The sequence below is a fragment of the Eumetopias jubatus genome, unplaced genomic scaffold (genome assembly GCF_037043125.1).
Source record: "Eumetopias jubatus isolate StellerSeaLion01/CBP00866 unplaced genomic scaffold, mEumJub1_p1.0 scaffold_4, whole genome shotgun sequence".
Taxonomy (NCBI): domain Eukaryota; kingdom Metazoa; phylum Chordata; class Mammalia; order Carnivora; family Otariidae; genus Eumetopias; species Eumetopias jubatus.
In genome coordinates this window covers 108,404,027-108,429,550 of record NW_028274810.1, presented here as the reverse complement: position 1 = coordinate 108,429,550, position 25,524 = coordinate 108,404,027, and the positions used below count along the sequence as shown (strand labels likewise).

Here is a 25,524-nt window from a genome sequence, read left to right as displayed (position 1 = left end):
CGCACAGCCTGCCGGGAAGCTCCGCTCCCGTCCGCGGGCGCAAAGTACGACGGGACACGAAGTCTGCGTAAGAACCGAGCTCTCGCGGGCTGTCCAGAGGCTTCCTGGGGCCCCTTCGCCTCGGCCCCCTCCCTAGGGTCGGCCTCGCGACCCCCGCCGCGGGCGGCCAGCCGCCCCCCCAACCCGCTCCATCGACAGGCTTCTCCCCGCGCTCGGCGGGGACAGGTGATACTGGGGAGGGGAGCCCCCCCCGCCCTCCGCGGCCGGCACCCCCCCTTGCTCCGGCCCCCGGGAGCCCAGAAGCACAGGACGACCGCCACACAGGGATGAGGGCCAACAGCATCTGCACCTTTATCCCCCCGCGGGCGGCTGGGCCTGAGACACCAACACATCACTAGAAAACCCAGAGGAAACAAGGAGCAAGTGCAAGTCCAGGCAACCGGGCCAAGGTCACGCAGAAAGGTCACTGTTATCAAAACGCTCCTGGTCGTACACTTCAGCCACCACCTTGCGGCCAGCAAACCAGCGCCCGTTGAGGGCCTGGATAGCCTTGTGAGTCTCGGAGGCTATGGAAAACTCCACGAAAATCTTGACAATGATCTCCGCATCCTCCTCCTCGCCCTGCTTCTCCTGGTAGATGATGACGCGGTTGACAGCACCAAACTTGCCACACTCCTCGGTCACCTCCCCCTCCAGGTCATCGTCGATGTCCTTGGGGTCCACCATGTTACGCAGAACCATCACTGTGGACTGTGTGGGGGAGGGGACAGCTGAGTTAGGGCCGGACCACGCCCCGCACCCCCTCCCGCCCGCACCGGCCCCGGCGGCCCACCTCCTGTTTGCGGAGCAGCTTCTGCATCACCATGTGGCGGGCGCTGCTGCCCGAGATGCTCATGTGCTCCTGCTCACTCAGCATCTCTGGCCGCTCTGACTCGGGAAACAGCTCCTCCTCCTCCTTCTCCTTCTTGGGCTCCAGGAGACCCAGCGTTGGAGGGCTGGCCAGGATGGGGTTTACCACTCCCACAGAGGGGATGGTGACCGGAATGGGAGGCCGGGCTGGGGTCACACCTGCAGCAAACCCACCAGGTCCAGCAGTCACACTCCCCCCATCTCCGCCCTTCCCAGGAAGGCGCCCCAGCACCACTCAGCCATCACTGAGCAACGTCTTACCTGGGGCGCAGAGGACTATGCCCAGAGGACTGGCAGGGGAAGGAGGGGAAGGCCTGACCCACCCAGGCTCACCTGTGATGACTCCTGGGGCCTGGGCAGCCATGACAGCCTGGGGCAAAGCCCCCAGAGGCTGGGCCAGAGTCAGTGCAGGGGATACCAGTCCAGGCGTGGCCAGGGTACCCAGCACCGCTGCTCCAGCCACTGCTTCCTGCAACCCAGAAGGCCACCACACTCAGTCCCCAATCTGGCTGCCTCCGCTCAAGATCACACAAAGAGCCGACACTCAGAGGATGTGGGAGGGAGGAGCTATCCCCACCCAACAAGTGAACTACGCGACTGAACCCACCCTCACCTGAGCTGTGATCTTGGCTGTGGCTGCAGCTGCAGCCACAGCAGCAGCAGGTGGGAGGCCTCCAGGTGTGGCAGGTGTAAGCAGGGGCATTGGGGGGGTGACAGCCTTGCCCACTCGCAAGTACTGGCCACCCAGGTCAAACAGGTTCATGGAAGACACGGCATCCTGGGACGACTGAGCCTTTTCGTACTCTGCAGGGCAGGAGCGCCAGTGAGCGTCAGCCGCCGTGCCAAGCGGACCCCGACCTCACCACAGTCTCTGCAAACTCACCAATGAAACCGTAACCTTTGTGCTTGCCAGTTGTAGGGTCCCGGGCGAGCGTGCAAGATTTGATCTTGCCGAAGGCCTCAAATACACTCTTGATGTCATCATCTGAAAGGTCCTGGTGCACAGAAGCCACATAGATGCGGTTGAAAGCTCGTGCCTCCTCAGCCAGCTGGTCTATGATAGGCTGGGCCTGCCCTATGTTGCTGGGTCTGCCCACCTGGGAGAGAGGCAGGGCACAAAGCCCCCAGTCAGCACAGGCCTGGCCACGTCAGCCCTCGGGCCTCTGGACAGGCTGCTCTGCATCACCTGGCTGACTGAAAACAGAGCACACTGATGTGCCAGCCCTGAGGCCCACCTCCTTGGCCCTCACCTTAATGTTCCTGCCTCCTAGCATCACCGAGTTCATCTGCTCCAAGGCGAGCTGTGCGGCTTCTGGGACCTCATACTCCACAAAGGCAAAGCCCTGGGTGCAGGAACGTGTCGTGAGGTCAACAGAGGCCAAGGTGGAGAGGGTGGGGGGTGGGGAGGGGCAGACTAAAGCCCACCTTGTGCTTCATGGTGACAGAGTCCCAGGACATGTCAATGCTCTTGATGGGTCCAAAGGGAGCAAAAGCCTGGCGAATGGTGTCCTCCCCAAGCTCATAGTAGATGGAACCCACGTAGACCCGGCACATGATGGCCAGTGCCCGTTGCCGCTGAGCTGCCATCTGGAGCAGGACACAAGGGGAGAGAGAGCCACTGGCTTGTGAGGGGGTGGCAAGAGGCTGAGCAGCCCACTCCCCTCCTGGCCCACCTACCCAGCTCCGCTGTGGGGAGGGCTCCCCACGCGGCAGCACGGTGCAGGCTCTGCTCCTGTAGTCAGGGTAGCAGGGGTCAACAGGACCCTACCCCCAGGAAGGAAGGCCAGGCCCAAAGGCAGGACATGGACGCACCCCGGCCCATCCAGGTCCTGGGCAGACTGGCAGCAAAGCTGACAGGTGGTCGGGAGGCAGGGCTGCATGCCCTCCCACCCTGCCCACCTTCCAGTCTGGGGGCCAGGTACCCCAAGCTGGGCTGGAAGATCCTCCTAGGGTCCTGGTCAAGTGCTCCGACGGAAGAGGGAAGGGGAAGCCATCCAAGCTGGAGGGACCCATTAGTGTGGAGGCAAGAGAGGGGGCAGAAGACAGGGCAGCTACTGCCCAGAAGAGAGCCCAGGGGAGGAGGTCAGGAGCCCAGATGGGGGCTCCCTGGAGAGAGAACAAACAGCAGCTGCTCATGCAGGGCCAACTCAGGTAGAGGCTTAGCATTTTGCAAGCCCCCCCGTGTGCTGAACACCTCACAAAAAACGGCTGGCTGGAGCTCACATCTGCAGCCACTAGGCCCAGCCCCCAGGAACATCAGAAGGTGGCAGAGCTGCCAAAAAGAGAAGCCCCGGGGCTCTCTGGAGCAGGGACATAACAGGCCCAGCAGGCTCAGAGCTATGCTTGGGCAAACACTGCCTCTGCACTGGGGCAAGCTTGGGCCAAGGGACCTCTCCGCGCCCTCAGGGACGGGCTTCCCACCCCTGCCACCTCTACACGATGTGCTAGGCAGGGGGGTTCCCACAGCCACACGCAGTGGGCCACCAGGAGGAGCTGAGCCCCGGGGAAGACACCATAGGCCCCGGACAGGCAAAGACGGGGCCCTGGCTCTAGCTTCTCCATGAACCGGGGCTCCCCTCACCCTCAAAGGGCCCCCATAACCAGAGACCAGTTTCCCTCTTTAGACACCAGCTGGCCTAGTGTATAGACCAGGCCTTCCTCTCCCTCAGAGAGGAACCTAAAAATAAGGTCCACATATCCCCCAAACTAGGAATCCCCCCCACCCCAAATGGGACTGCCCTCCTCAAACTGGGCTCCCGACAAGTAGGCCTCAGGCCCCTGCTGAGACCAAGGACCACCAAAAGTGGAACTATGTCCCCTCTTGCACTAGGCACCCCGACATGAAACCATCTACCCCTCGGGTCAAAATTCCCCAAAATAGGAGTAAGTCTCCTCTTCAGTGTGGGCTTCCCAACAGGTGGGCCAAGAGCCCTCTCCCTGACATCTCCCCACAGACAGCTGCTTTCCAGAGAGGACACTGGGTCTGCCTGGCCCTCAAAGACGGGGCCACATCTCCTGTTAGAGCAGCACACTCGGGGACGACCCCCAGGAAAGAGCCATGTTTCCCCCTCAGACTTCCTGGAGCGGGGCCTGGCCTCCTCCTCAGCTTGCCTCCGGGGGATGGAGGAGCATCTCCTTCCCAGACTCCTCCGCCCACTGCAGCCAAGGTCTCAGCTACCGCCTCTGCCTCCTCCCTGGCCCACTCTGGGCTCAGCCCAGCCCCTGCCTGCTCCCTGGCTGCATGGCCCCTACACCTTGCTGACAGCCAGGCCCAGAGGACCAAGTCCTTGCCCTTCCCTCTGCTGCTTGCTTGGGACCCCCCAGCCCCCCACCCCATCCATCCATCCTCCCTCCAGGGTCTGATGGGGCCGTGAGTTAGGACTCTTCTCTCCTCGGGGGCCTGACCCCGACCCAGGAGCCCAGGCAGCCTGGAGACTGGCAGAGCTGGAGGCCCAGGCGCTGTGCCTTGTGCGTGCGGGCGACATGGGTGCAGGTGGGCCTGGCGTGGGCAGCTACCCTCCTGGCCTGCTGCCCTCTGCAGTTACCTGGCCGGTTAGTTTTAAGGCGGGACCTCAGAGCAGATGGAGGCCTCCCCAGGGGCGGTCCCGGGTGGGTGCCCGCCCACACCACTGGCCCCGCCACGCCTGGCGCTCTGCTGCGCTCGTCCCGAGCTGGCGGGCAGGGCCGGCTAGGGGAGCAAGGTCCCCAGCACGCGGGCTGCACTGCCCCCCTCTAGCCCTGACTAAGGACATGAGCCCCAGAAGAAGTGAGCATTTCTATTGACCGATTGCAAAGGTGAGAGAGGATCTCCAAAGCCCATTGTCACTGCTGCCATCTGAAAGACAGTAAAGACAGAGTTCAGTCTGTTGGAGCCGAGCAGTCTCCCGCTCTTGTCACACCTCACTCAGACAGCGGCAAGGCCCGGAGTCCCCGCCCTGCCAGGGAGGTCCGCCTGCCTTCCCAAACTGCCAGCCAACTGGCCAGCCGCCGGCACCTGCCCAGGGGGGCCTCAGAGCCCCAGGTGCCCCGCCCCACAGCCTGGCCGGCGGGGCAGAAGGAAGGGAGGGGGAGGAGGGGGAGGAGGGGGAGGAAGGGGGGGAAGGGGGGGAAGGGGGGGAAGGGGGGGAAGGGGAGGAAGGGGGGGAAGGGGGGAGGGGGAAGGGGAGGAGGGTGCGGAGGGGGAGGAGGGTGCAGATGGAGCACAGTGAAGAGCCAGGGCATCTCCTGAGGGCTGGGCAGGGGGCAGGGGGCTCGAGGCCCAGGCACCTGTCAGCCTCGCCCTGGCCTCTTCCCCACAGCCATTGCTGCTTCTCGCCAGAGGGCTAGAGCAGGGTGCTGCTGGAGGTGCCCCAGCCGGTCCTCTCTGTCCTGGACCCCAGCTCAGGTGGGGTGGGCTCACTGCAGGGGTCGGGGCCTGACCGCTCTTATCCGAGGCCGTGGGGATGGGGAGGCACGCCCCTACATGCTGCAGCACCACATGGGTGCAGAGGCGACCTGAGGCGACAGTTTCAAGTCCAAGAGGAGGAGCCAACTCAGGGTGCGGGCACAGCTACAGCGAAAGGGCGGGGAGGGGGCCGTGGGCACTCAGCAGCTGGGTAAGGCTGGGCCACTCAAGCCTCACGGAGGAACCTGGGCGTCCCAAGAACGAGTCCTTGAGAAACAGAACCACAGCACCTTGTGGGGACGGCCGAAGGCACAGGAGGAGGAAGAGAAGGAAGAGGAGGTGGAGGTGGTGGGGGGGGGGGGGCAGTGGAGGCTCCCCGGCCCAGGCGGGGGGGGCGGCCTCCAGCAGAGCCAGCGCCAGGCCAGAGGGTGGGGCCCTGGTGGCTCACCTGCAGGTTGGTAAGCTGCTGCTGCTGGTGCGCGATGGTCTGCTTCACCAGCACGCTCTTGATGCTCTGCTCCATGGCGTACTTCTTGGCCTGCAGGAGAAGGCGGTGAGGAGCACTGGGGGGCCCGGTCTGCGGGGCGGGGGGGGATGCGCCTTCCTCCGCCGACTGCCCCCCCACCATGCCACAACTCCCCAGGGGGTACACTCTCACCTTCTGGAGGGCCTCCTGCTGCTCGGGCGTCAGAGGAGGCAGTCCCAGCTTCGCGGCTGTGCTCTGCCCGTTCTCCATCTTGATGGAGTCCGTCCCCTGCTGGTGGGGAGCAGGGAAGTCATTAAGAACAAGCTCACGACCTCCCTCATGTGGCCCCAGGAGCCCCACCCCACCCATCTCCCCCTACAACTGCACAAGGCCTCCAGCCCAGCCGATTCCCAGGGACAGGCAGGTCTGCCCTTCTGCCATCCCTGTGCCTGTCCCTAGGCCTGTCTCTCTCAAGACCCATGCCACTGAGGAAGGCAGGTACCTTGGGGGCCTTGGGACAACCCAGAGCAGCTGCAGGGCCCAGGCCACAGTGGCCTCCTCAGGAGCTATGAAGACAGGCAGCAAGTAGTAGAAGGGGCCCAGCCCTTGTAGCAAACCTGACCCCAGAACTTCAGTCCTCTGCCACGCAAGAGAGCTGGCCCTGGCCATCCTTTATAAGGAAAAGGAGCCACGGTTTGTTCTCTGGATGTGCAGGGACTCCTCATTCCTGGACTACCTGGCGTCCACCCCTGCCCCCACACCGTCCCGCAGCCCAAGCCAGGGTCACAGACTCTGCGTCCCTGCTTGGGCAGAGTTCCCAAGAGATCACTCAAGGAGCAAGGGAAAGGACCTCCCTCCCAGCACACCTCCATGCAGCGCCCCATCCCCCATCCCTGCACACTGTTGAGAACCTGGAGCTGCTCTCCCAGGTCACAAGAGCCCAGAGGAGGGCTCCACCCAACCTCCACCCAACTCCTCCCTGGGCTGTGCTTAGCCCCCTGGGAAGAGAAGCCAGGAGCAGACAAGCCACAGAAGAAAAGTGGACCTGCCAGCACCCTACCCAGGCAAGCACGGGGACCAGAAGATATTCTGGGGGATGGGGGTAGAGCAGGCACAGCTGCAGACAAATCCAATGTAACTAGGATTAAGTGTACATTCCTTCTGTCAAAATTCATTTGTAAGCTGTTTGCAGGGGAAATATAGCCATGCGAGCAAAAAGAAAAACACAGCCACCGGACCAGAGAGTGTGTGTATCAGGGATCAGATCACACCTGCCTGCCCACGGGTTCAGAGGGCCCGGGGCTACCCACCAACTGCAAGGACAGACCCCCGCCAGCCCCCTCCAGGGGGATGTTCTGCAACTCCCAGCACACGGCCTTCCGAGGGACAGCGGAGTAGGCAGATCCCCAACGCAGATGTGACCAGCAAGGACAGAGGTACAAAGGAGGCAGGGAGGGGCCGGCTGACCCAAACCCCAAGAACCACCACCCTGACTAGCCCAAGTACTGGGTTTCCAGCACAGGGTCAAAGGGCACGAGGGGCCTGGAGGCCCCTACGCTGGTGACCAGTCTGGCCCCTGAAGCTTGTCTTCTCCACCCTCCCAGCTGGCCCCAAGCCCAGTTCTCTTTAGTGGGACAGAGGCCCTGAGAGCCAGGGGCTGTGACTCTAGAGCAGGCTGTCACCATGGTAATCAATGCCAACCCCCTTCCAGCCCCTTAGAAACTTTTCAATCTCTTCTTTGTCTTGGTAAACAAAAGGCCCTTCTCCCATCAACCAGGGCAGGGGAGGGCTGGCTAGAGGGACACCCTGGCCCCTTTGCCCATCTGCTTCAGCCCCCATAACTTCCCAGGATCCAGGCTGCATACCATGGCCAGCCCTCCCCTGAGTGCGCTGGGGGGCCCACAGGAGGGCCCAGCTCCAACAGGCCCCCAGGCCACCTTGTTGAGCCCCCACTGGAACCGAATGGAGGCAGACGCTGCCATGGAAAAGCACAAAGAACCTTATTACCCAGCAACAAGGCTTGGCTCCACCTCCTATAGGACAAGCTCCCAAGGGTGAAACAACTAAAGCAGAACAAGATCTGCCCATGCCCCCTCTGAAGCCTGGCCCGAGTCCCACACAGACCCATGCTCCGACTTGCACGTTATTCTGCTTTGTTGTTTTATTTAAATTCGAGATTTGACACGAAAATCTGTGTTTCTGGCTCTTAATACCCATCACATTCGGAAACAGCATGGCTGCCATCTTGTAGAACACGGACGACTAACAACTTACATGGCTCAGGTTCAGCCCCACCTGACCATCGTCACTATCTGCCCAAAGTCTGAAGACGCACGAGGCTGCGAGCCACCACAAAAGCAGGTGGGCACTACAGGGAGAGGCGGGAGCCGGGCCGGAGGCTGGGCGGTAAGGGAGCAAGACAGGCACCTCCACCCAGAAGGCAGAGAAGAGTCCCTAGGGCTCCTCCCACCCCACCCCCATCTCTCTGGGCCCAGGGACACGCAGATGGGCGGGCGGGCAGGCAGGCAGGCAGACGGGTGGGCGGGCGGGCGGGCCTGAGGGCAAGGATGCTTAAGGTCAGTACCTGTGGAGGTTTCCATTTGTCTCCCGCTGCCACCACTGCCGCCGCCGGCTCGGACCCCCCTCCTTGCTGGCCATTGACCTGCTGCAGGCAGGAAGGAGATGTTGTAATGGACAGTCATAAGACCCACCCACCCTGGCCCTCTCTCCCCTTCCCTAGCTAAGAGCTAAGTGCCCACGGATGAGAAAGAGAAGCCAGCAGAGGCACCGGAAGAGCCCAGCTCTGGCTTGGCCCCTGAACATCCCACAGTATCCACCCGCCCCACCCATTCTTCCAGGACACCTGCAGCTGACTAGGGCTCTGGCACAAGGGGCTGCCCTGGCAGAATCTAAGGTAACCTGGAGTTGGCAAGGAGTCATCAGGAAAGGACAGGACAGAGGATTAAGAGAGCTCCTGCCCCATGCCAAGGAAAGGCATCCTCCCCTGGGCCTAAACCTGCCCCCTGGCCACAGAGCTGAGGTCCTAAAAGATCAGTTCCTTTCCTGCCAGCAGGCTGGGCCAGGCCAGACAGGATGACAAGGGGCACAGCTGGCCATCTCCCCATATCCCCTCCTGAGGCAGACAGGGAAACCTCTCTGGCAACCCTCCCCCCAACACACACAGCTCAGCATCAGTCCCAATGCCTTCCATAGGCTCTGGTCAAGCCCATACCCCAAGACCCTCCTGAAGACCCCTCTGAGGAGGGGTCTCTGAGGAGGGCTGCCCTCTGAATGACAGGGCCAGGCAGGTGGTCTGTATGCACAAGCCTCCCTCCCCCAGCAGTCAAACTGTCCAGGGCTGGCAGCTGAGAGCCTGGCTATACCCCACACCCAGAGAGGCCATGGAGCCACTGCTATGCAGAGCCAGCCTAACTGTTCCTAACAAGGAACAGCTCCCAACTCAGCTTAGCAGGATGGCAGGAGCAAAGACAGGCCAAGGGCAGGAGGTGGGCAACATCGTGGGGAACGTCGTGGGGGACTTGGTAAAAGGGCCCTGAGACCTACTCCACCTTCTCAGGGGCTACATGGCAGGAACTGAGAGCAGAATACGCTTTCCCCATCTTACAAGACCTACAGATATATAGGAACACAGGGGACAACCATACCCACCCTTGTAGCCCTGTGCACAAAGCCAGAGGCTAGGCTGACTTGGTCAGAGTGTGTCTCAGGCTCTCTAGCCCCAAAGGAGATAGCAACACAAGCCTGTCTGTGCTAGAGACACGGTCAGTGAGCACAGAACCTGTGGCTAACGCCCAAGCAGAGACTTGGCTGAAGTTGCTCTGAACTCAGCACCACTGCTTCTTAGGAAAGAGAGAAGCAAAGGACACGGGTCCCCCCGAGTGGGTGTATGGCAGCTGGGGACAGGGTCAGTGTCTGGCTTGCCTCAAGTCCCCTGGCACCCCAGGAGCACATCCGGAGCAGAGGCTGCCCTCTCAAGGATCACAGCAAGTGATCACTTCAGGTCTGGGGAAGCAATCCAGTCCCTTGACCCATGAATAGAGCCAACTTGAGGGCACATTTGTAAACAACTTCCTGCTCCCCCAAATTAAAGTAACAGCCAACACAGGAAGCAGGACATTGCTGAGAGCAGAACACAACTCAGAAGAGACTTCTCCGGAAAAATCAGTCCAGGAGAGGACGCTACATAGGACATTCCCGTTGCCTCCAAAGAAACCAAGCTCCTCGTCCCACAGAGTCTCAGCTTCTGTTCTAAGCAGATACTAAAAAAACTTGGAGAAAACTGCTATTTATTATCACAGTTGGTCATATGTTATCACCCTGTGGCAATGAAAATAGGAGGCTTTGTGGTCACAAAGCTCCCCAGCACCAGGCAGCAGTGCCTCAAGGGGTGAGCAGTCCCCTCTGGGAGGCAATGCAGCCCATGAGTCTGGGACCCAAACTCCAGCACTGTCACTGCTCAACAGCCCAGGACAAAGAGGATTACTTCCATCAGAAGTTACTTAACACTTCCAGGTTTCTGGCTCTTTCAGACCTGTGCCCTGGGGCTGGCATGAAGATTCAGTGAGTCGCTCCATGTAAAGAACGTCAGACTATCCATGCACAAGACCAACATGGCACAAATCTTACTGATTATTAGTACCGGTGTAACACCCAGGGTCCGATTCCCAAAGCAGAGCCGTTGCAGTATGCTTTCCATCTGTTCAAGTCCTCCTCACATGGTGCCCTGCTCGCTACCAGACGGCCAGGCTCTGTGCTGGGCACTTTGGATGCAGCAAAAACAAGACGAGACGCATGCCAACTGGCACCTACATAAGAGGACGTCCGTGGTTCATGAGCGCTAAGAAGAAAATCAAGCACAAGATGCAAAGAAAGGGGCTGAGGCACACTGGGCCTAGGCAGCCAGGGAGGCCTAGGAGGTAGCATGCACGCCAGGGTCTTCAGGAGGCAGCAAGAGGGACGGTGCCCACAGGGAAGGGGGAGGGTCTGGGGACCCTGCCAGATGGAACCCAAGGGTAATGGCCCCAAGCAGGAGTGAGCCTAGCTGTCAAAAGTAGGGAAGAATGGACCTGTAAGTCAGACACACACAATGCCACCAGAAGACTATGTCCCTGATAGGAAGGGGCTGAGGCCTGTTTCTGCAGCCACCAGGTGGAAGGCACAAGTGACAAGAGGCACTTCTGCATCTTTGTCCTTCCCTACCAGATCACTATCAGCCAAGTTCAGTGCCACTCTATCCTCCCAGGAGAGCTGAAGCCACATCTTAGGACAGCAACTGGCATTGTTCAGCATGCATGGACCACAAGACAGAACAGGCTCTCACTACGCCCAACTAAGACGACAAGAAAACAGGCTGCCTAGAAATCTGTCCACTGAACAGGTTAGAAGAGGAACATATCAAGCCACAGCCTGGAACTCACTCCCAGAATTTGATATAAGCCTGGACCTTTACAGTTTCCACGTGTTAACCTCTTGAGAGAATTCAATGGGCAACAAACACCCCTACTGAACACCTCACCTTCCAGAGTTCAGACTTTTTGCCCACGTCCACCTCTACCATGATGCGCCTGTCTGGCACCGTGCCACAGTAGAGCTAAGCCAGCTCATCCCTCAGTCTCCAGAGGTACAGGGTGCTGCTAGTGATAGAGCTTCGAGCAGCCAGCAAGGCTGAGCGGCCCTAGGATGCTCAGGAGAGACCAATCATCCACTCTCATTGGCTTCTCTTCCTCCTCCACATTCCTTATGTTCCCAGGAGTCTGGGTCCCTGTCTCCAAGCCTCCCTCTCCGTCACTGTCCAGTCCTAACCGCTATCTGGGACAGTAACCAAGTCCTCCGCCTGCATCTCTTTTCTAACTTAACTCTCAAGAAGGTCACTTGCTCCTGTGGCTTCAACAGGAAGCAAGAGGTGGTAGAAAAAGGTTAGCCAGATCTGAAAATCACACACTGGGCTCCCCTCACAAGCAGGGGCCTCTCTCCCTCTGGGAGGCAGTTCCTGCCCCAGTGACATGGGTCCAGCCTCCCTCACTGGGTGTCAGCCCCCGGCTCAGGGCCTGGCCAAGGCCTAGCTCTAGCCTAAGTATACTCCCTGACCCCAAAATGTCTTCCCTATCCGTCCAGCCTCCAGCCACCTGCAAACGTTGCCTTCTCAGACAGGCTTCACCATGTCACTCTGGGTATGCGTCGGTGGCAGGGTGGCAGGTAAGTAAAGAGATGAAGTGCTGCCATTAAGGGTCCAGGAGGACAGACACTCATTTAAACGGAGCAGGGAGGCAAAAGGGTCAAGGGAGACTTCACCATGGAAGCGTGGTGTGTACGAGGGTTCTCCGTCTATGCTACTCGCTCGATGCCACTAAGACGTAGGTGAGCACTGAGCAGGGGAGGGAGGGGCTCCTTCCTCTGGGTGCCCACAACCCCCTGAGCACAGGTCCCTCGGGCTCGCAGTCCATGGCCTCCGTGTCCACCAGACCCCCGAACAGGGCAGGGACTGCCTCTGCTTCCCCACTGTGCCCCGACCCACTGTGCTTGAGAAACGTGCGCTCAGACAGCACGTTCGCTCCTTCCGAAGGCAGGACGGAGTCCCTGTTAGCTGGTAACCCCTTCCCCGCAGAGCATCAGCTGGGAGCAGAGCCACAGCTGTGGATGCAGGCCGCCGAGCCCGCCACCCTTCCCAGAGGGCCGAGATTCCTTCCTACAGGCCCTGCACGCCTGGCGGCCCCTTCACTCGGCCGAGAAGCGACGCCTTCGCTCCCAGGAGCCCCGCCGTCAAGTACGGGCTGCAGGCGCACCCGCTGGCAGAACAGTACGACGGCCGCCTGGCTCCGCTCTAAGGCTGCGGCTCAGCGGCGCCATCCGAGGCCGCTCGCCTCGGGCGGCCCGGCCGCACCCCGACGGTGCCGCGCTCCGCGCGCTGCGCGGCCGCCAGACGCCGACCGCCGGAAGCTGTAGCCCGCGAGCCGGAAGCTGAGGCCGCAGGCCGGCCCCCGCCTCGCGCCCGCCCCGCCCCCGCCTCTCGCGACTAAGAGCCGCGGGGGCCCGGGAGCGACCGCCGCGTCTCCGAGAGGCCTTCGGCGCCCTGGCCGGGCCGACGACCCACTCCCGCCAGCTGAGCGGCGGCCCACGGTCGCGGGCGGCTCACTTACGAGAGCTATGGTCGCCGTCGCCATCTTGCGTCCGTCGCGGCCGCCGCGCGCGCCACACGCTGCTGCTCCCTCCGCGGTCTCGCGCGATCTGGGCGCCGGCGGAAGCGCCCGAAGGAGGACGGAAGTCTCGCGATAAAAGTCCCTTTCGCCTTCGACTGGGGGGCGGGGGAGAGAGAGGAGTGAGCTTCCGGTGTGGGGAGGGACAGCTAAAGCTCCGGAGCGGAGCGGACGGAAGGAGCGGGGGGCGTTCGTTGCGCGCCTCGCTTTCCCCGGGGCTGTGTGCGTCTTGTCTCTTCGCTGGGCTTCCCCGTAGTCGGCGGAGGACCGGCCCACCTCAGTTTGTCTCAGTTAGCCCCTCGCTTCACCCTCCTGCCCCACTCCGGCTGCTGCTGCATTTCCCTGCCTCCCCGCTCGCACGTAAGGGGCAGGGCGGAGGAAGTTCGGATCCCCGCCGGGGGGCGGAAGCATTCCCATCTGCCCAAAAGATCATGTTGAGAGAGTGGTAAGGAGTCGCCGCATTTCGGAGTCAGAGTCCAAGTTGCTTCTTCGCGTCGTGCCCTCTCAAGTCGGGGTGTGCCTACCAATGGATGGTGGGCTCTCGTGTAATTAGCGTTCTCTTTCCTAGTGACTCATAAGACGGTAGTGCATCTTAAAAATGATGGCGTCCTAGATTCAATGATCTACAGTCGGTAGACCCGGAATTCAAGAGACAGGCTTGTGAACCAATTCAGTGGAAAGGGCCTGCACCCAGGGTCCCCTAAGTCCTTCCAACTATTTTTTTTTTAAGATTTTATTTATTTATTTGAGAGAGAGAATGGGAGATAGAGAGCATGGGAGGGAAGAGGGTCAGAGGGAGAAGCAGACTCCCTGCTGAGCAGGGAGCCCGATGCGGGACTCGATCCCGGGACTCCAGGATCATGACTTGAGCCGAAGGCAGTCACTTAACCAACTGAGCCACCCAGGCGCCCCTTCCAACTATTTTTTTAAAGGCTCCCGGCACGCATCATGGCGTTGAGCTGCCCTGGACGTCTGCCACATGTCACACCCAGCCCCAAGACCCTAACTCAATGAAACCACATCTGCAAGCTCAGGCAGTGAGATTGTCAGTCCAGCAACCTCAGCCTGCCTGAGGCAACAAAGTGTCTTTCCCAGTGTAAAATAAAATGCAGATACCTCTCGTTAAACATGGCAGAATATTTTCTTCACATCCCTCCCCTCTAAAATGATAGGAAAAGAGTTTTGTAAAGGCAAAACCCCATGAACACAGAAGTGAAATATTGTGCAACTGGAGGAAGGTGGACAATGGGATCTGCTTTAGCCAACTGGAGGTTAGTGTCTGAGGGGTTGTGTGTGAAAATGTAGTTGGAAAAAGGAGACCCCACACCTCTATCCCTACTGGCAGTGGCTGGACTCTCAGACCAGGGTCCTGTTCCAAAAGTAAGGGAGTTGATGAGACTCTTGCCCTTTTCCCACCTCCACCCCAGCTCCAAGTCTAGCCCCCAGCCACGCATGTGCCACCCATGAACCTCAGAGCCCCTCTCTGCAGCAGTCCTGGCTCAAAAGAAGACTGGCGGCTGGAGGGTGCTCAGGAGAATGGCCTGGCTAGATCCTTGGCCTCAAAACTCACCAGGCAATAAGCCCCACCAGTAAGATACCACTCTTAAGAGCAACTGGGCAGCCCAGGATCACCAGACACCTAAGGAGGAGGAAGACAAAAACGGAAAAGGGAAAGGGACTCAGAAGACAATAAAGGAAGAAGAAAAGCTAAAACCATATCCTCAGAGATATCAGAAAAGATGTTGCATCCAAAGTCAAAACAATATGTTGCACACCTGAAACTAATAAAACACTGTATTTTAACTATCTGGAAGTAAGATAAAAACTTAAAAGAAAACCGAAATCAAGAACAAGAGGCCATAAAGAAAGAACATTCAGCAAATGAGAAAGAGTGCTTACGGATTAAAAATATGAGAGGAAAATAACAATCAATGAAGGGTTGAAAGATACAATTGAAATCTTTCAGAATGTATAAAACAAAACCTGGTAGAGAAAATATAATCAATCACACTGAGCAGTATTCTCTAGTGCTTAGAACTGGCCTGGTACCTCACCAGTCTCCATAACAGAGGGGGACGGATGAAGTGGTGAATGGGCTGGGACTTGCCACCACCACTGCAGAGGGTAGGGGCACAAGCACCACTTTCTGGTAGCAGCTTCCCCTATGAAATTTGACAATGATATGTAATAAGGGATTCAGAGTGCTTGTGTGCTGGGCACTGTTCTCATTACCTTACAAACGTTACCTTGTGTGATCTTTACAACAATTTCATGGAGTGGGTACTGTTACTATCCCATTTTTACTGACGAGGAAGTAGGGGCATAATATCACACAGCAGGAAGCAGCAGAATGGCCCAGAGCCTATGCCCTTAACTACTGCATATTGTGCCTCTCAAAAGATAATTCCAACATCTAAATAAAAGTTCCACGAAATAAGGAGAGGGGAAAATAAGCAAAAACAAACAAAAAACAAAACAAAAAAATGCCCAAAGAAAATTTCCTAGAACTGAAGGGTTGGGATCTCTGGACAATAGATGAAAGAGAAGTTTTTAATCCAGAAACATCATTGAGATTTCCAAAGGGAGGGAGGAAGAGAGAGAGGAAGAGGAAGAGGAAGAGGGAGGGAGGGAAATCACAAAGGGTTAGAATTCAGAAAGGCATGGGAAGTCTTGGGACTAGAAAAAAAATCACATGATACCTTCAAAGTCCTGGGAAGAAATAGTTTTCAACTTAAGCAAACTTTTGTGCCTAGCTACACTAAAAAGCAGATGTAAGAGTAGACTAAGGACAAATAGGCAAAGACTCCATAACTTCCCATGCACCCTCTCTCAGGAAACTTGTAGGATGTTCTTCCTCAAACAAAGGGTGAATGAAGGAAGAGGAAAGCGAGGGATCAAGTAAAAGGAGAAAGGAGGTGCTCCAGGATGCTGGTGAAGGAGCAACTCGTGCTGACAGCTGGGTCACAGGCCCAAAAATAAGCAGCTTGGGGCAGAGAGCTGGTATAGTGGGGGCTCTGGGAAAAGATAAAACTGAGCAGTCAATTGTGCAATGAATCTCAAGTATTGAGAGGTTCACACTTCTGCAGGAGAATCTAAGAATGAATTAATACGACATGTATAGAAAACTACGCAAACAAAAAAGAAAGGCAATTATTAACTCCAGGCAAAACAAAAAGTTGTGCAAGAAAGCAAATATAACCCTAGGACACCTCGTTCTCTGCTAAGACCTGCAGTAATGAAGCTGTAATAATACACACCACACTGGGATGATGCTGGGTCAGGAAACTGAGGCCAGTGACCCCCCATCTTCTCCAAGGACACCAGCAGGGGACACCTTAAGTAGAAAAACCAATAAAAAGCAGTAAAAGCATGTGTGGTTTGTGAAAGATGGATTTTACATGCCTGAAGAAATAGCTAAGGGTTAAATCTGGGAAGGATCAAGAGCTGGAGACTGCATTGATCATTTATTGTTGGCTTTAAAAAAAAACCCATTCCACTTTCAAAATGTTATGTATATAACTTTGAAAAGATAACAGTTAAAATGAAAACCTCAACATAAGCATGATTAAATGAAGCAATGTATTGATAGTTTTGAGTTCAGTTTAATCATGGGTACAATCTGTTATGCATTTGACACTCAAATTGTTTAAGATAGCATCAGTATTTCCAACTAGACTTGTATGTTATTGTAGATTTGTTATTTTAAGTTGAAAGAGTAACTTTGTGGAGTATTGGGATGTTTAAGACAACTTGAGATTCACTATGTTTGTACATTTATTTGATACACCTTGGTAATTTTGTTTTGGTTTCTGGTTAGGGTAATGTAGTAGGTGGAAAAATGATACCCTCTCTCCAGGATGTCCATGCCCTAACCCCCAGAACCTGTGAATGTTACTTTATATGGCAAAAGAGATTTTGTAGATATGATTAAGGAACTTGCGATGGATTTTTCAGGTGGACCCAACCTAATTACATGAAGCTTTCCTGGCTGCAGAAAACCACAGATGGTTCATGAGAAAGACTCAACCGGCTGTTGTTGGCTTTGAAGATGGAGGATGAGTACATGAGCCAAAGAATGGCAGTGCCTGTAGAAGCCAAAAAATGACCTTCAGTTTATAGCGGGCAAGAAGATGGGGATCTTGGCCCTACTGTTGCAAGGAAATGAATTCTTGGCCAGTGCCCCGTGCCCATGCCATGCCTGACACCTGCAGGCCAATAACCTGAAGGAGCAGAATATGGAAACCTAGGAAACAGTTCTCGGCTCACCTAGAACCTCCAGAAAGGAATGCAGCCTTGCTAACACCTTGAGTTTAGTCTGGTGAGACATGTACCAGATTTTTGACCTGCAGAACTATGATAAATTTGTGGTGTTTTAAACCACTAAGTTTGTGGTAAATTCTTATAACAACAAGAGAAGTAACACAGTGGTGAGCTTTCCTGGTCTGACAATAGAAATACTTCAAAAGGAACCTGAATGCACTAAGTTTATACATGCAATTTAAAATGCTGAAGAACGTTTAACTCAATTTGAAGATGGATGGGAGGTGGCCCAGGAGAGAAGAGGCTAGGACAATGAGGGGTGGGAGGGAGCTGAGTGGGAGAGACAGGGAGTCAGGGGCTGACATTCTCAGGACTTGGGAGGCAGCTGCCACAGGAGGGGGTGAGTGACGTTACATGGGGGGTAGTGAATTTGAGAGGAGGCACATCGAGGAGCAAGGAGGATGCCTAAACCCAACCCCTCCAGGCCCAGGAATGTGGGAGAGAAAATAGCCCTATGGAGAGGGCTGCAGGGGCCAGAACAGTCTGCAGAGGGAGTGGCAGGTCCCTGTCCCAGAGCAGTGGAAAGTCAGCAGAGGGCTCCAAGATGGGTCTGCACTGGGCAGGGGCTGGAGGGCTGTGCAGGAGCCATGTCGGGTTGGGGACTCTTGAAGTGTCTCTGCCATCTGCTTCTCCTGCCAGGTCGTGGCCCTGCCTAGTGCCCAGCATTGTGCCTGACGCCTGCAGGTATGGTACCACTGGCTTAATGTGGGGGTTCCCGACGTGGGTCTGTGGTTCCAACAGGGTGTGGAGCATTTCCCTGGGCAGGCATCTGTCCAGGACTGATCCCCCACCCCCACACTCTGGCTCCCTGCAGGGCAGCCTCCCCCATGCTGAAGGCTCAATCACTGACCAGATATCTTGGGGTGGGAAAGAACTCTTGGCCAGGAAATGGACAATATGGGAAGGAACTGCGAGTTGTGGAAGCTGGCTAGGTGGGGGAATCCTATCCTAAGGACATGTGGGGCCTAACTACTCCCCTGACCCCCAACCCAGGCTCCTTCACCCCCTGATGGACCCCAAATGCACCCACCCCCCCCCACCCCACTCCAGGGCCTCCTTGAAAGCTATGGAAGGCAGAAGTTCCTCACTAGCAGGCATTTGGTCATTAGCCCCCAAGCATGTAAGCAGAGCTCAGCCCCTGGTCCCCTGAGCCCTGGCCCAATGCTGAGCTTCCCCGTGTGGGCGGCCAGGGCTGGTCCCTGGGGGCTGGGGTGCGAGGTCACGGCTGAGCTCCAAGGTACTTGAGGAAGGTGCTTTCCAGGAAGGCAGCCAGCTTGGTCCGGTCATCCTGCAGGGTGGGAGGGAGGCATGGGGTGACAGGGGCGCAGACTCTGTGTCCCCCGCGCAGCTCGGCTGGGTCAGCCCACACACCTCGTGAACGAAGCCATAGTGTACCAGCTCGGTGGCAAGGTCCTGGGCACTGTCGGCTGCAGCAGGGGCGGGACAGAGGTGTGAGGCCACCACCTGGGCCCACACCTGCCCCCGTCCCTGCCTGGGCCCCCGCCTGGCCTACTTGGGAGCAGGTCATAAGTGAGCTGCCGGTGCAGCCGGTCCTCCAGCACCAGAAGCAGAGTAAGCTGCGGAGGTAGGGAGGTGCGGTTGGCTCCCAGAGTCCCCCAGCCCCCCCACTGCTTCCCCTCCCTTGCTCCTCTGTGGGCCCCAGCCCCTGCCCTGCTCACATGCCAGCGGGCCTTGTCCTCACTTCTCTCCAGGTTGCACTGCATCTGGATCACCTGGGGACAGGGATGGACCAAGGTCACCCACACAGGCTGGACCTCAGCAGCTGAGCAGTAAGAGCAGAGACCGCCTCAGGGGACAGAAGGAACAGTAAGGACTGGAAACGGGGTTAAGTCTCTAAGGAGAGCCTAAGAAGCACATTCACTACTGGCAGCCTGGCAAGTTAAGGAAAACTTCCAGAAGAGTAGACACTGAGTCTGGGCACTGAAGGATACACAGAGTTTCCACAGGTGGGGAGAGGACCTGAGCAAAGAGAGAGCTGTGAGAAGCGGTAGAAGGAAGGGATCAGTGGGAAAAGGGGCAGAGGCATGGGATGCCAGCAGCGCCAGCCCTCAGAACACCTGGGGGGCAGGCCGAGGACCTCCACCATCCCTGTGGGCAGCTTTGGCTGTTAGCACATGAATCCTGGCTGCACCGTGGAGGGAAGCCAGGAGGAAGGAGGCTAGGTTGGGGGCTGGTTCACCATCCAGGTAGGAAAGGGGGGTGGCCTAGATCGGGGTGGAGACCACAGAGACATACTCAAGGCCAAAGCGAGAGCCTCTGAAACCCAGTAGACATGGACATGGAAAGGGGGAGAGGGGCTGAGGCTGATCAGGGCAGGCCCCTGGCCAGGAGGGAGCTTTACAGGAGGAGAGATTGGGGGAAACACAGTGTCTGGGAGGACTTGGAGAAGACACCAGGACACAAATGTCAGGGAATCAGCAAGCCAAGGGCGGGGGACCAGAGAGGCCTAGGGGTAGATGAGATTCTCAGATGAAGGCTGCTTGGAGCACAGCAGGATCAGGGCAGGGCTGGGGGGCAGGAAGCAAGGGATGGGGGAGGGGCCTGCAGGGGGCCAGGAGCCTCTGAAAAGGGGGTATCTTAGCTTGTCCTACCATCTCTTATGCCCCACATCAGGGTCAGCCAGGACCTGTTTCTGGCAGTCTGGAGGAGTGCTGGGCTGGGGGGCACTCAAAGCCCCTGGCAAGAGACCCCTCTGGGCTATGGACAGGCCTGAAGATGGGCACGGTGCAGCAGGAGCAGGGGCTCACCTTTCTGGTCTCCGAGTCAAAAGGTTCTGGCGTCGGGGTCTTGGCCTTCTGCGCCTCCTCAGGGGGTGGGGCCAGCACACGGGGCAGCCCCAGGGGCCGAGCCGCCGCAAAGTTCATCAGCGGGTAGATCCCATTCCTGAGGATACACTGGGGTGGCTAGGGGCTCAGGCCTGGTAGCCACCGGTTCCCCAAACTCACGGCAGCTCTCACCTGACATCCTCCAGGAATTTGTCAAGCTCCAAGCAGGAGACCTCCGAGTACCTGGCACAGGTGTGAGAAGCACATGAAGAGGGCCAGCCGGCCCACCCCACCAGTGGGGCAGGACTGGGTAGGGGCTGGCCACGTGGAGAGGAGAGGCCTCTGGGCAGCCCGCGCTCACCGCCACTGCAGCGGGGGCCGGGGCGGCCGGGGGATCTCTGCCAGGACTGCGTGCAGGTCCACTGCCTTGGTTTTTTCCTCCACCACATTCTCAGGCATGAGGTCTGCAGGCCGCAGGAGCACTCAGGGTCGTGAAGGGGGCCCTTTCACATCCCGCCCCCAGGCCCTTGGCCCGCCCCCAGACCACCTGCCCCTCACACTGGTGCTGGATGAAGCAGTGAGCTGCCAGGAGCTTCAGCGAGTGCACTTCGAAGAGCACGCGGTGGAAGAGGAGGTTGTGGGCAGAGGGCCGATGGCTGGGGTCCCGGGCCAGGCAGGAGAGGATGAACTCCTGGGAGCATGGAGAGGAGAGGCTCAAGTGTGTGCAGTGTGAGGAGAGAAGGCCCCCGAAGTCCCCAGACCCCCAGGGTCCAGTCCTCACGGGAGTCTTCTTTCAGGAATGGGCATAGGGAGAGGCCTACCGTTAGCAGCCAGGCTGGGACCTGATTCTACAAGGAGGACAATCAGGCCCTAGGCCCAGAACTTGCCATTCTCTACTTCCTATAACCCTCACAGAAGTCGTAGGGGGTCAGTGTCGTCACCCGCAGTTCGCAGATGAAGCCTGCGCTGTGGAGGGAGGACTGAAGCCCCGGCCCCGCGGCCCCTGCCCCACAGCCCCTGCCCCGCGGCCCCGGCCCCGCGGCCCCTGCCCCGCGGCCCCGGCCCCGCGGCCCCGGCCCCGCGGCCCCTGCCCCGCGGCCCCGGCCCCGCGGCCCCTGCCCCGCAGTCCCGGCCCCGCAGCCCCGGCCCCGCGGCCCCTGCCCTGCAGTCCCGGCAAGGGGAGGAGGGGTGCTGGGCAGAGGGCCAGCAGATCAGCCCAGGCTCCTGGAGGTCCGTGCGGCCCAGCACAAACCCGCCCACCCACAGACGGCTCCTCTTTCGGTTGCCTCAGCTCAGGCCCAGCTCCGGAGATGCCCCGATGGGTCCATACCCCGCCCCACATACATGTCCTCTGCTGCCCCTCACGTCTGTTCTGGCTTCACTGCTCACCAGCCCCAGCCAGTCCCCATCACTTCTGACCCTGTTCCCCAGAGGCCACGTGGTCAAGCCAGAGAGCCTAGAGAGACTGTGGACACAGCCTCCATCCCACACCCCCTTGTCTCCTCCCCACCACGCCCCTGACATAAGCTGGGGCCACGCCGCCTCTAGCTGGCTTCCTGGAGCTTAAAGGCAGGGACGTGGAGTGGAACACTGCCTCTCCAAGCCTCTTTCTCGTCTCCAAAACAAGCATAACACTAGTGCTCACAGATGGCGTTCTCTCTCTGGCCTCTCCTTCCTTAGAAGGACACTTAGGGCCTGCAGGCCTGAAACTCAACATGCACCATGGGTAAGGCCCTCCTTGTGGGTAGGCCTTGGTGCAGTGGGGCTGGCATACCCCTCCATGGCACAGAGCCACTGCACCTCCGGGCCTATCCCCGGCACCACACTGGCCCTACCTGGGACTCCTAAGAGCCAGCTGGGAGGGGCAAGGCCAGCTGCTTACCCGCATGTTGGGGTCGCTCAGTGAGTGCCTGGCACGAGTGATGGCCTCCTCTGTGACCCGGGTGTCTCCATTGGCTTGGATCTCCAGCACAGCCATCTAGGAGGCAGGGCCAGGTCAGGCATGGAGAAGAGATGCAGGGTGAGCTAGCTGGAAGGCCGTGAGGCCATTGGGCTAGTACCTCCAGTGCACACATCCCAAAGGAGAAGATGTCCACAGCAGTGCCATCGGCAACCTCTGAAAGGGGGAGAGCAAATCAGGCTGCATACGGAAGAGGCAGCAACAGCAGAAGCTCCCGGACTCGGGACTCACCACCATACTCTGGCGGGAAAAAGTGCAGGTTCCGGAGCTCCTCACGCTCAGCACGGATCGGGCTTCGGAGATCGTCTGGGAGCGCTGTGGAGAATGCAGAGCATGAGCAGACTGGACCTGTCTGTGCCCTCCACCCCCCTTGAGTCCCCACGCACCATTGGAGAAGATGCGGTGCCACACTGCACCGGCCACCACAGGGAGAAAGAGTAGGCGTCAATGTGATGGGGCGTTGGGTGTCCTCTGCGCACGGTTTCCAGCAGCCCCCCGCACCCCCCACCCCGCCAACCCCCCTCCAACCCTGCCAGCACCAGAGCCAATCTTGATGAGGCCGTTGTGCTGTATGAAGATGGTATCACTGGTCAGGTTCCCGTGAATGATGGGGGGACTGCAGGCATGCAGAAAGCTGAAGGAGGGAAGGAGAGTAGATGTAGTCAGGTCAGGGGGCACTGAGGGCATGGGGGCGTGGCAAGGGCAAGCCCAGGCCCTCACCTGAGTGCAGACAGGATCTGCGTGCACCAGCGCTTCCAGGCCTGGTGGTGGATGGACTCCATCGGACTGGTGTGGAGAGGCGGCTGGGCCTGTGGTGCCCACCCTGCACCCCCTCCTCACATCCCTGACCCGGCCCCAGCCCAGTCCTGTCCCCAGAGCTGCCCCTCACCCACATCCCCAATGCAGCCCCAGCCCACTCCCCATACCCGTGCGTTCATGGCCTTGTGGTTTTTCTTGGTCTTTTTGAGGAATTGCTTGAGGCTGCCCGATGACACGTACTCTGTGATGAAGATGACCTGCGGGGCGGGCGGGCTCCGCCAACTGCAGGCGGGTCCCTGCCACCACCCCCCATCCCCCACCCCAGCTGTGGCCACATCCCACCCTGTGGTGTGCCTGTGCCCGTGGCTCACCCGCGCCCGGGCTTCTGAGGCATCCAGCCAGTATTTGTGCAGCTTGACAATGTTGGGGTGGTCTACCAGCACCAGCTGCTCAAACATGGTCTGGATCTTCTCCTGGGAAGGGGGGTGCGGTCATGGGGTGGTGGTGGGGGTGGGGCGCGGTCGCTCAAGGGGTGGGCAGGCCTCACCTCATGGGCCGCGAAGGCCTTCCTATCCCCGAAGTGCAACTCATTCCACACCACCTCCACCCCCTCCTCTGTGTCCATGGCCAGGAAGGTGCTCTGGACCCCTGGCATGTTCCCCTGGTTCACCTGGCAGTGGGGGTGGGGGAGATGTGTCAGGAGACAGAGTGGGGGCTTGGTCTCTACCCACATCCTTGGAGGGGACACAGCAAGCATGGGATGCCGGCCCTGACCCCCTCTGGGGGCCAGGAGGAGTGTGGGCCCCTACTAGCCAAGCAGTGGTATCCAGGGGCTGGGCTGAGGGGGTTTGGAGCAGGTTTCAGGGGATTCAGGATGGTCTTCATGGGGCTAGCGGCTCGTCTGGTCGCAGAGGCATGGGGAGGTGATCCTGGGAGGAGACTGGACCCTAGGGAACTGGGGGTGCCTCAGCAGGGCGTGGGGACCAGGCCAAAGGGGTCCAAGGGCCGGCCAATTAGGAGGGCTGCCTGTACGAGGCCGCGGAGAGATTTCTGGCCTCCTGGCTTGCCCGTGGCCCCGCGTGGCCTCCTCCGCCCCTCCGCCAGAGGTGGACGGCGACCACCCTCTCCGTTCCCCCTTCCCCCCCCCCCCCCGCCCCGCCGTGCCCACCTGCTCTCGCCGCTTCTGCCAGCGGCCGCACGGGCTCTCCTCCAGGATGTCGCTCTCGTCCTCGCTCTCATCCTCCCGCTCCCGCTCCCGGCCCCGCCTCGGCGCCGGCTCCGGGGCCGCCATGGCTCAGCCGGCCCAGGCCGCCGCCCTCCGTGGGATCCGCGGCCCCACGCCGCCGCCGCCGCTCCCCGCCTGCCCTGGCCCCGCGCCCAGACGTCCAGGCAGGAGCGAAGCCGCCGGCCGCCGCCTCGAGCCCCCACCCTGGTCCTGGAATTGGGAGGCGCGGGCGCGCGGCCGGCCGGGGAGTAGAACCCGCCCGCCCCTCCGAGGCCGCCGCTTCGGGCCAAAGCCCTAATGGAGAATCCCGGCGGAGGGCAGACCCCGCGCCGCGCCCAGCCCGGGCCCCGCCCATTCTCTGGCAAAGCCACGCCCTGTCCCGCCCGACGACGAAGGCCACGCCCACCCCGCCTACGGCCACGCCCTACCCGAGGGCTCGCCCGGGCAGAACCCCCGCTCGCGAGCCCCATTCCTTATGAGTCCCCCTCCCTGCCTGAAGCCCGGCCTGTCCCTGACTAAGGCCCCGCCCCACGGAGTCCGCCCCGGTCTGGGCCCCGCCTATCCCGCCTAGGGCCGGCCCCCGGAGGTCCTGCTAGGAGCCAGGCGCCCCGCTCCTGGGGGAAGCCTCCGCTGTCGGCTGCAGGGAGAGCAGTCCCCGCCACCAGCCTGACTCCAGCGACCTGACCTCAGGGCTTTCGGCGCCGGCCTGGAGCCGGGTACATCGGATCCTCCCTGGGCGCTCTGCGACCTGCGTGGGACCGGGTCAGGGACTCCGGGAAAGGTCCCTGCCCAGCTTTTGGAGCTGCAGGTTCTTCCTGCACCGCCTCCCCACCACACTCAAGCTACGCACAACCCGGAACCCAGCCCCAGACCCCGTTCAGTGTCCAGGCTTCCTTCGGCCTGGGGCTTGGACCCGAAGGTCTCGGGGAAGGCCTGGGGTGGGGCACCCCCTCCCCCAAGGAACACGTGGGACGGTCACTGAAGTGATAATAGCAGGCTGGCCCAGTGACTTTAATTCATGATCACAAACCTCCCACTGCTTGCAGCTCTGTTCTTTCTATTCTTCTGCACGCGTTTACTGTCCCACACTCCGAAATGGTAATTCTTCCCTTTCCGGTGACACAGAGGAGGCCAAACTACCCTACTCACATGCAGCCCCTTTCTCTTCAGGAGGCCCCTCAGCACACCCTCTGGCCATGTCAACGAGAGACACGCTCTAGAATTCTTGCTTAAAATCTCCCTTTACCGCACAACCTCCACTGCCTTCCCATGGTCTCACCCTCTCGCACTTGCTCATTTCCTCCCCCATCCTTCATTGTCTCTTTCTAGGGAGAAAAGTGGTACACACATGTACTTTCTCTCAAACTCGAACCCCAGCCCTGAACTCCTACTCCATCTCTGTTCAGTGGTCTTCAGCCCCACTGGTGTATCAGAGTCAACAGGGACACCTCTCTTTTCCCCAGATGTTGCCATAGATGGCATCTGACCCCTTCCACCATCC

General features: G+C 59.2%; 2 protein-coding genes across 18 annotated transcripts; both read right to left on the bottom strand.

Annotated features, from left to right (window-relative positions):
- Positions 1-327: 327 nt before the first annotated feature.
- Positions 328-13,003, bottom strand: PUF60 (poly(U) binding splicing factor 60). 14 transcript variants are annotated; one of them, XM_028093539.2, is made up of 12 exons: positions 12,917-13,003; positions 8,344-8,424; positions 5,952-6,050; positions 5,742-5,831; positions 4,694-4,744; positions 2,335-2,496; positions 2,160-2,252; positions 1,793-2,006; positions 1,523-1,713; positions 1,243-1,378; positions 833-1,068; positions 328-750 (listed from the first exon to the last, which is right to left on the bottom strand). In XM_028093539.2, exons 1-12 carry the CDS (start codon positions 12,938-12,940, stop codon positions 451-453), a joined length of 1,677 nt encoding a protein of 558 aa, XP_027949340.1. In that variant the 5' UTR covers positions 12,941-13,003; the 3' UTR covers positions 328-450. The 14 variants fall into 14 exon arrangements, with proteins under 14 accessions (XP_027949340.1, XP_027949342.1, XP_027949341.1 ...); XM_028093541.2 differs by having other exon boundaries at positions 5,952-6,047; XM_028093540.2 differs by having other exon boundaries at positions 8,344-8,421; positions 12,917-12,996.
- Positions 13,004-18,338: 5,335 nt separating this feature from the next.
- Positions 18,339-24,311, bottom strand: NRBP2 (nuclear receptor binding protein 2). 4 transcript variants are annotated; one of them, XM_028093579.2, is made up of 18 exons: positions 23,967-24,311; positions 23,346-23,468; positions 23,170-23,271; positions 22,966-23,055; positions 22,760-22,800; positions 22,579-22,673; positions 22,426-22,449; positions 22,271-22,354; positions 22,140-22,195; positions 21,962-22,057; positions 20,638-20,770; positions 20,441-20,543; positions 20,272-20,322; positions 20,062-20,197; positions 18,973-19,026; positions 18,807-18,870; positions 18,665-18,720; positions 18,425-18,581 (listed from the first exon to the last, which is right to left on the bottom strand). In XM_028093579.2, the coding sequence occupies exons 1-18, from the start codon at positions 24,087-24,089 to the stop codon at positions 18,513-18,515; spliced, it is 1,500 nt and encodes a 499-aa protein (XP_027949380.1). In that variant the 5' UTR covers positions 24,090-24,311; the 3' UTR covers positions 18,425-18,512. The 4 variants fall into 4 exon arrangements, with proteins under 4 accessions (XP_027949379.1, XP_027949381.1, XP_027949382.1 ...); XM_028093578.2 differs by lacking the exon at positions 18,807-18,870 and having other exon boundaries at positions 18,339-18,581; XM_028093580.2 differs by lacking the exons at positions 18,807-18,870; positions 22,966-23,055 and having other exon boundaries at positions 18,339-18,581.
- Positions 24,312-25,524: the final 1,213 nt, after the last annotated feature.

What these genes read in the sequence shown, in the direction of transcription:
- PUF60 (XM_028093537.2), bottom strand. Translation starts at nt 10,476, where the DNA reads ATGGAAAGCATACTGCAACGGCTCTGCTTTGGGAATCGGACCCTGGGT. An exon ending in GGACCCTGGGTGTTACACCG is followed by an intron (nt 8,425 to 10,419) that starts GTACTAATAATC and finishes TCCTGCCTGCAG; the next exon opens with CAGGTCAATGGCCAGCAAGG. An exon ending in CAAAGGTTACGGTTTCATTG is followed by an intron (nt 1,714 to 1,792) that starts GTGAGTTTGCAG and finishes CCTGCCCTGCAG; the next exon opens with AGTACGAAAAGGCTCAGTCG.
- NRBP2 (XM_028093578.2), bottom strand. Translation starts at nt 24,089, where the DNA reads ATGGCGGCCCCGGAGCCGGCGCCGAGGCGGGGCCGGGAGCGGGAGCGG. An exon ending in GGCAGAAGCGGCGAGAGCAG is followed by an intron (nt 23,469 to 23,966) that starts GTGGGCACGGCG and finishes CCCCACTGCCAG; the next exon opens with GTGAACCAGGGGAACATGCC. An exon ending in CTGCTTCATCCAGCACCAGT is followed by an intron (nt 20,544 to 20,637) that starts GTGAGGGGCAGG and finishes TGCGGCCTGCAG; the next exon opens with ACCTCATGCCTGAGAATGTG.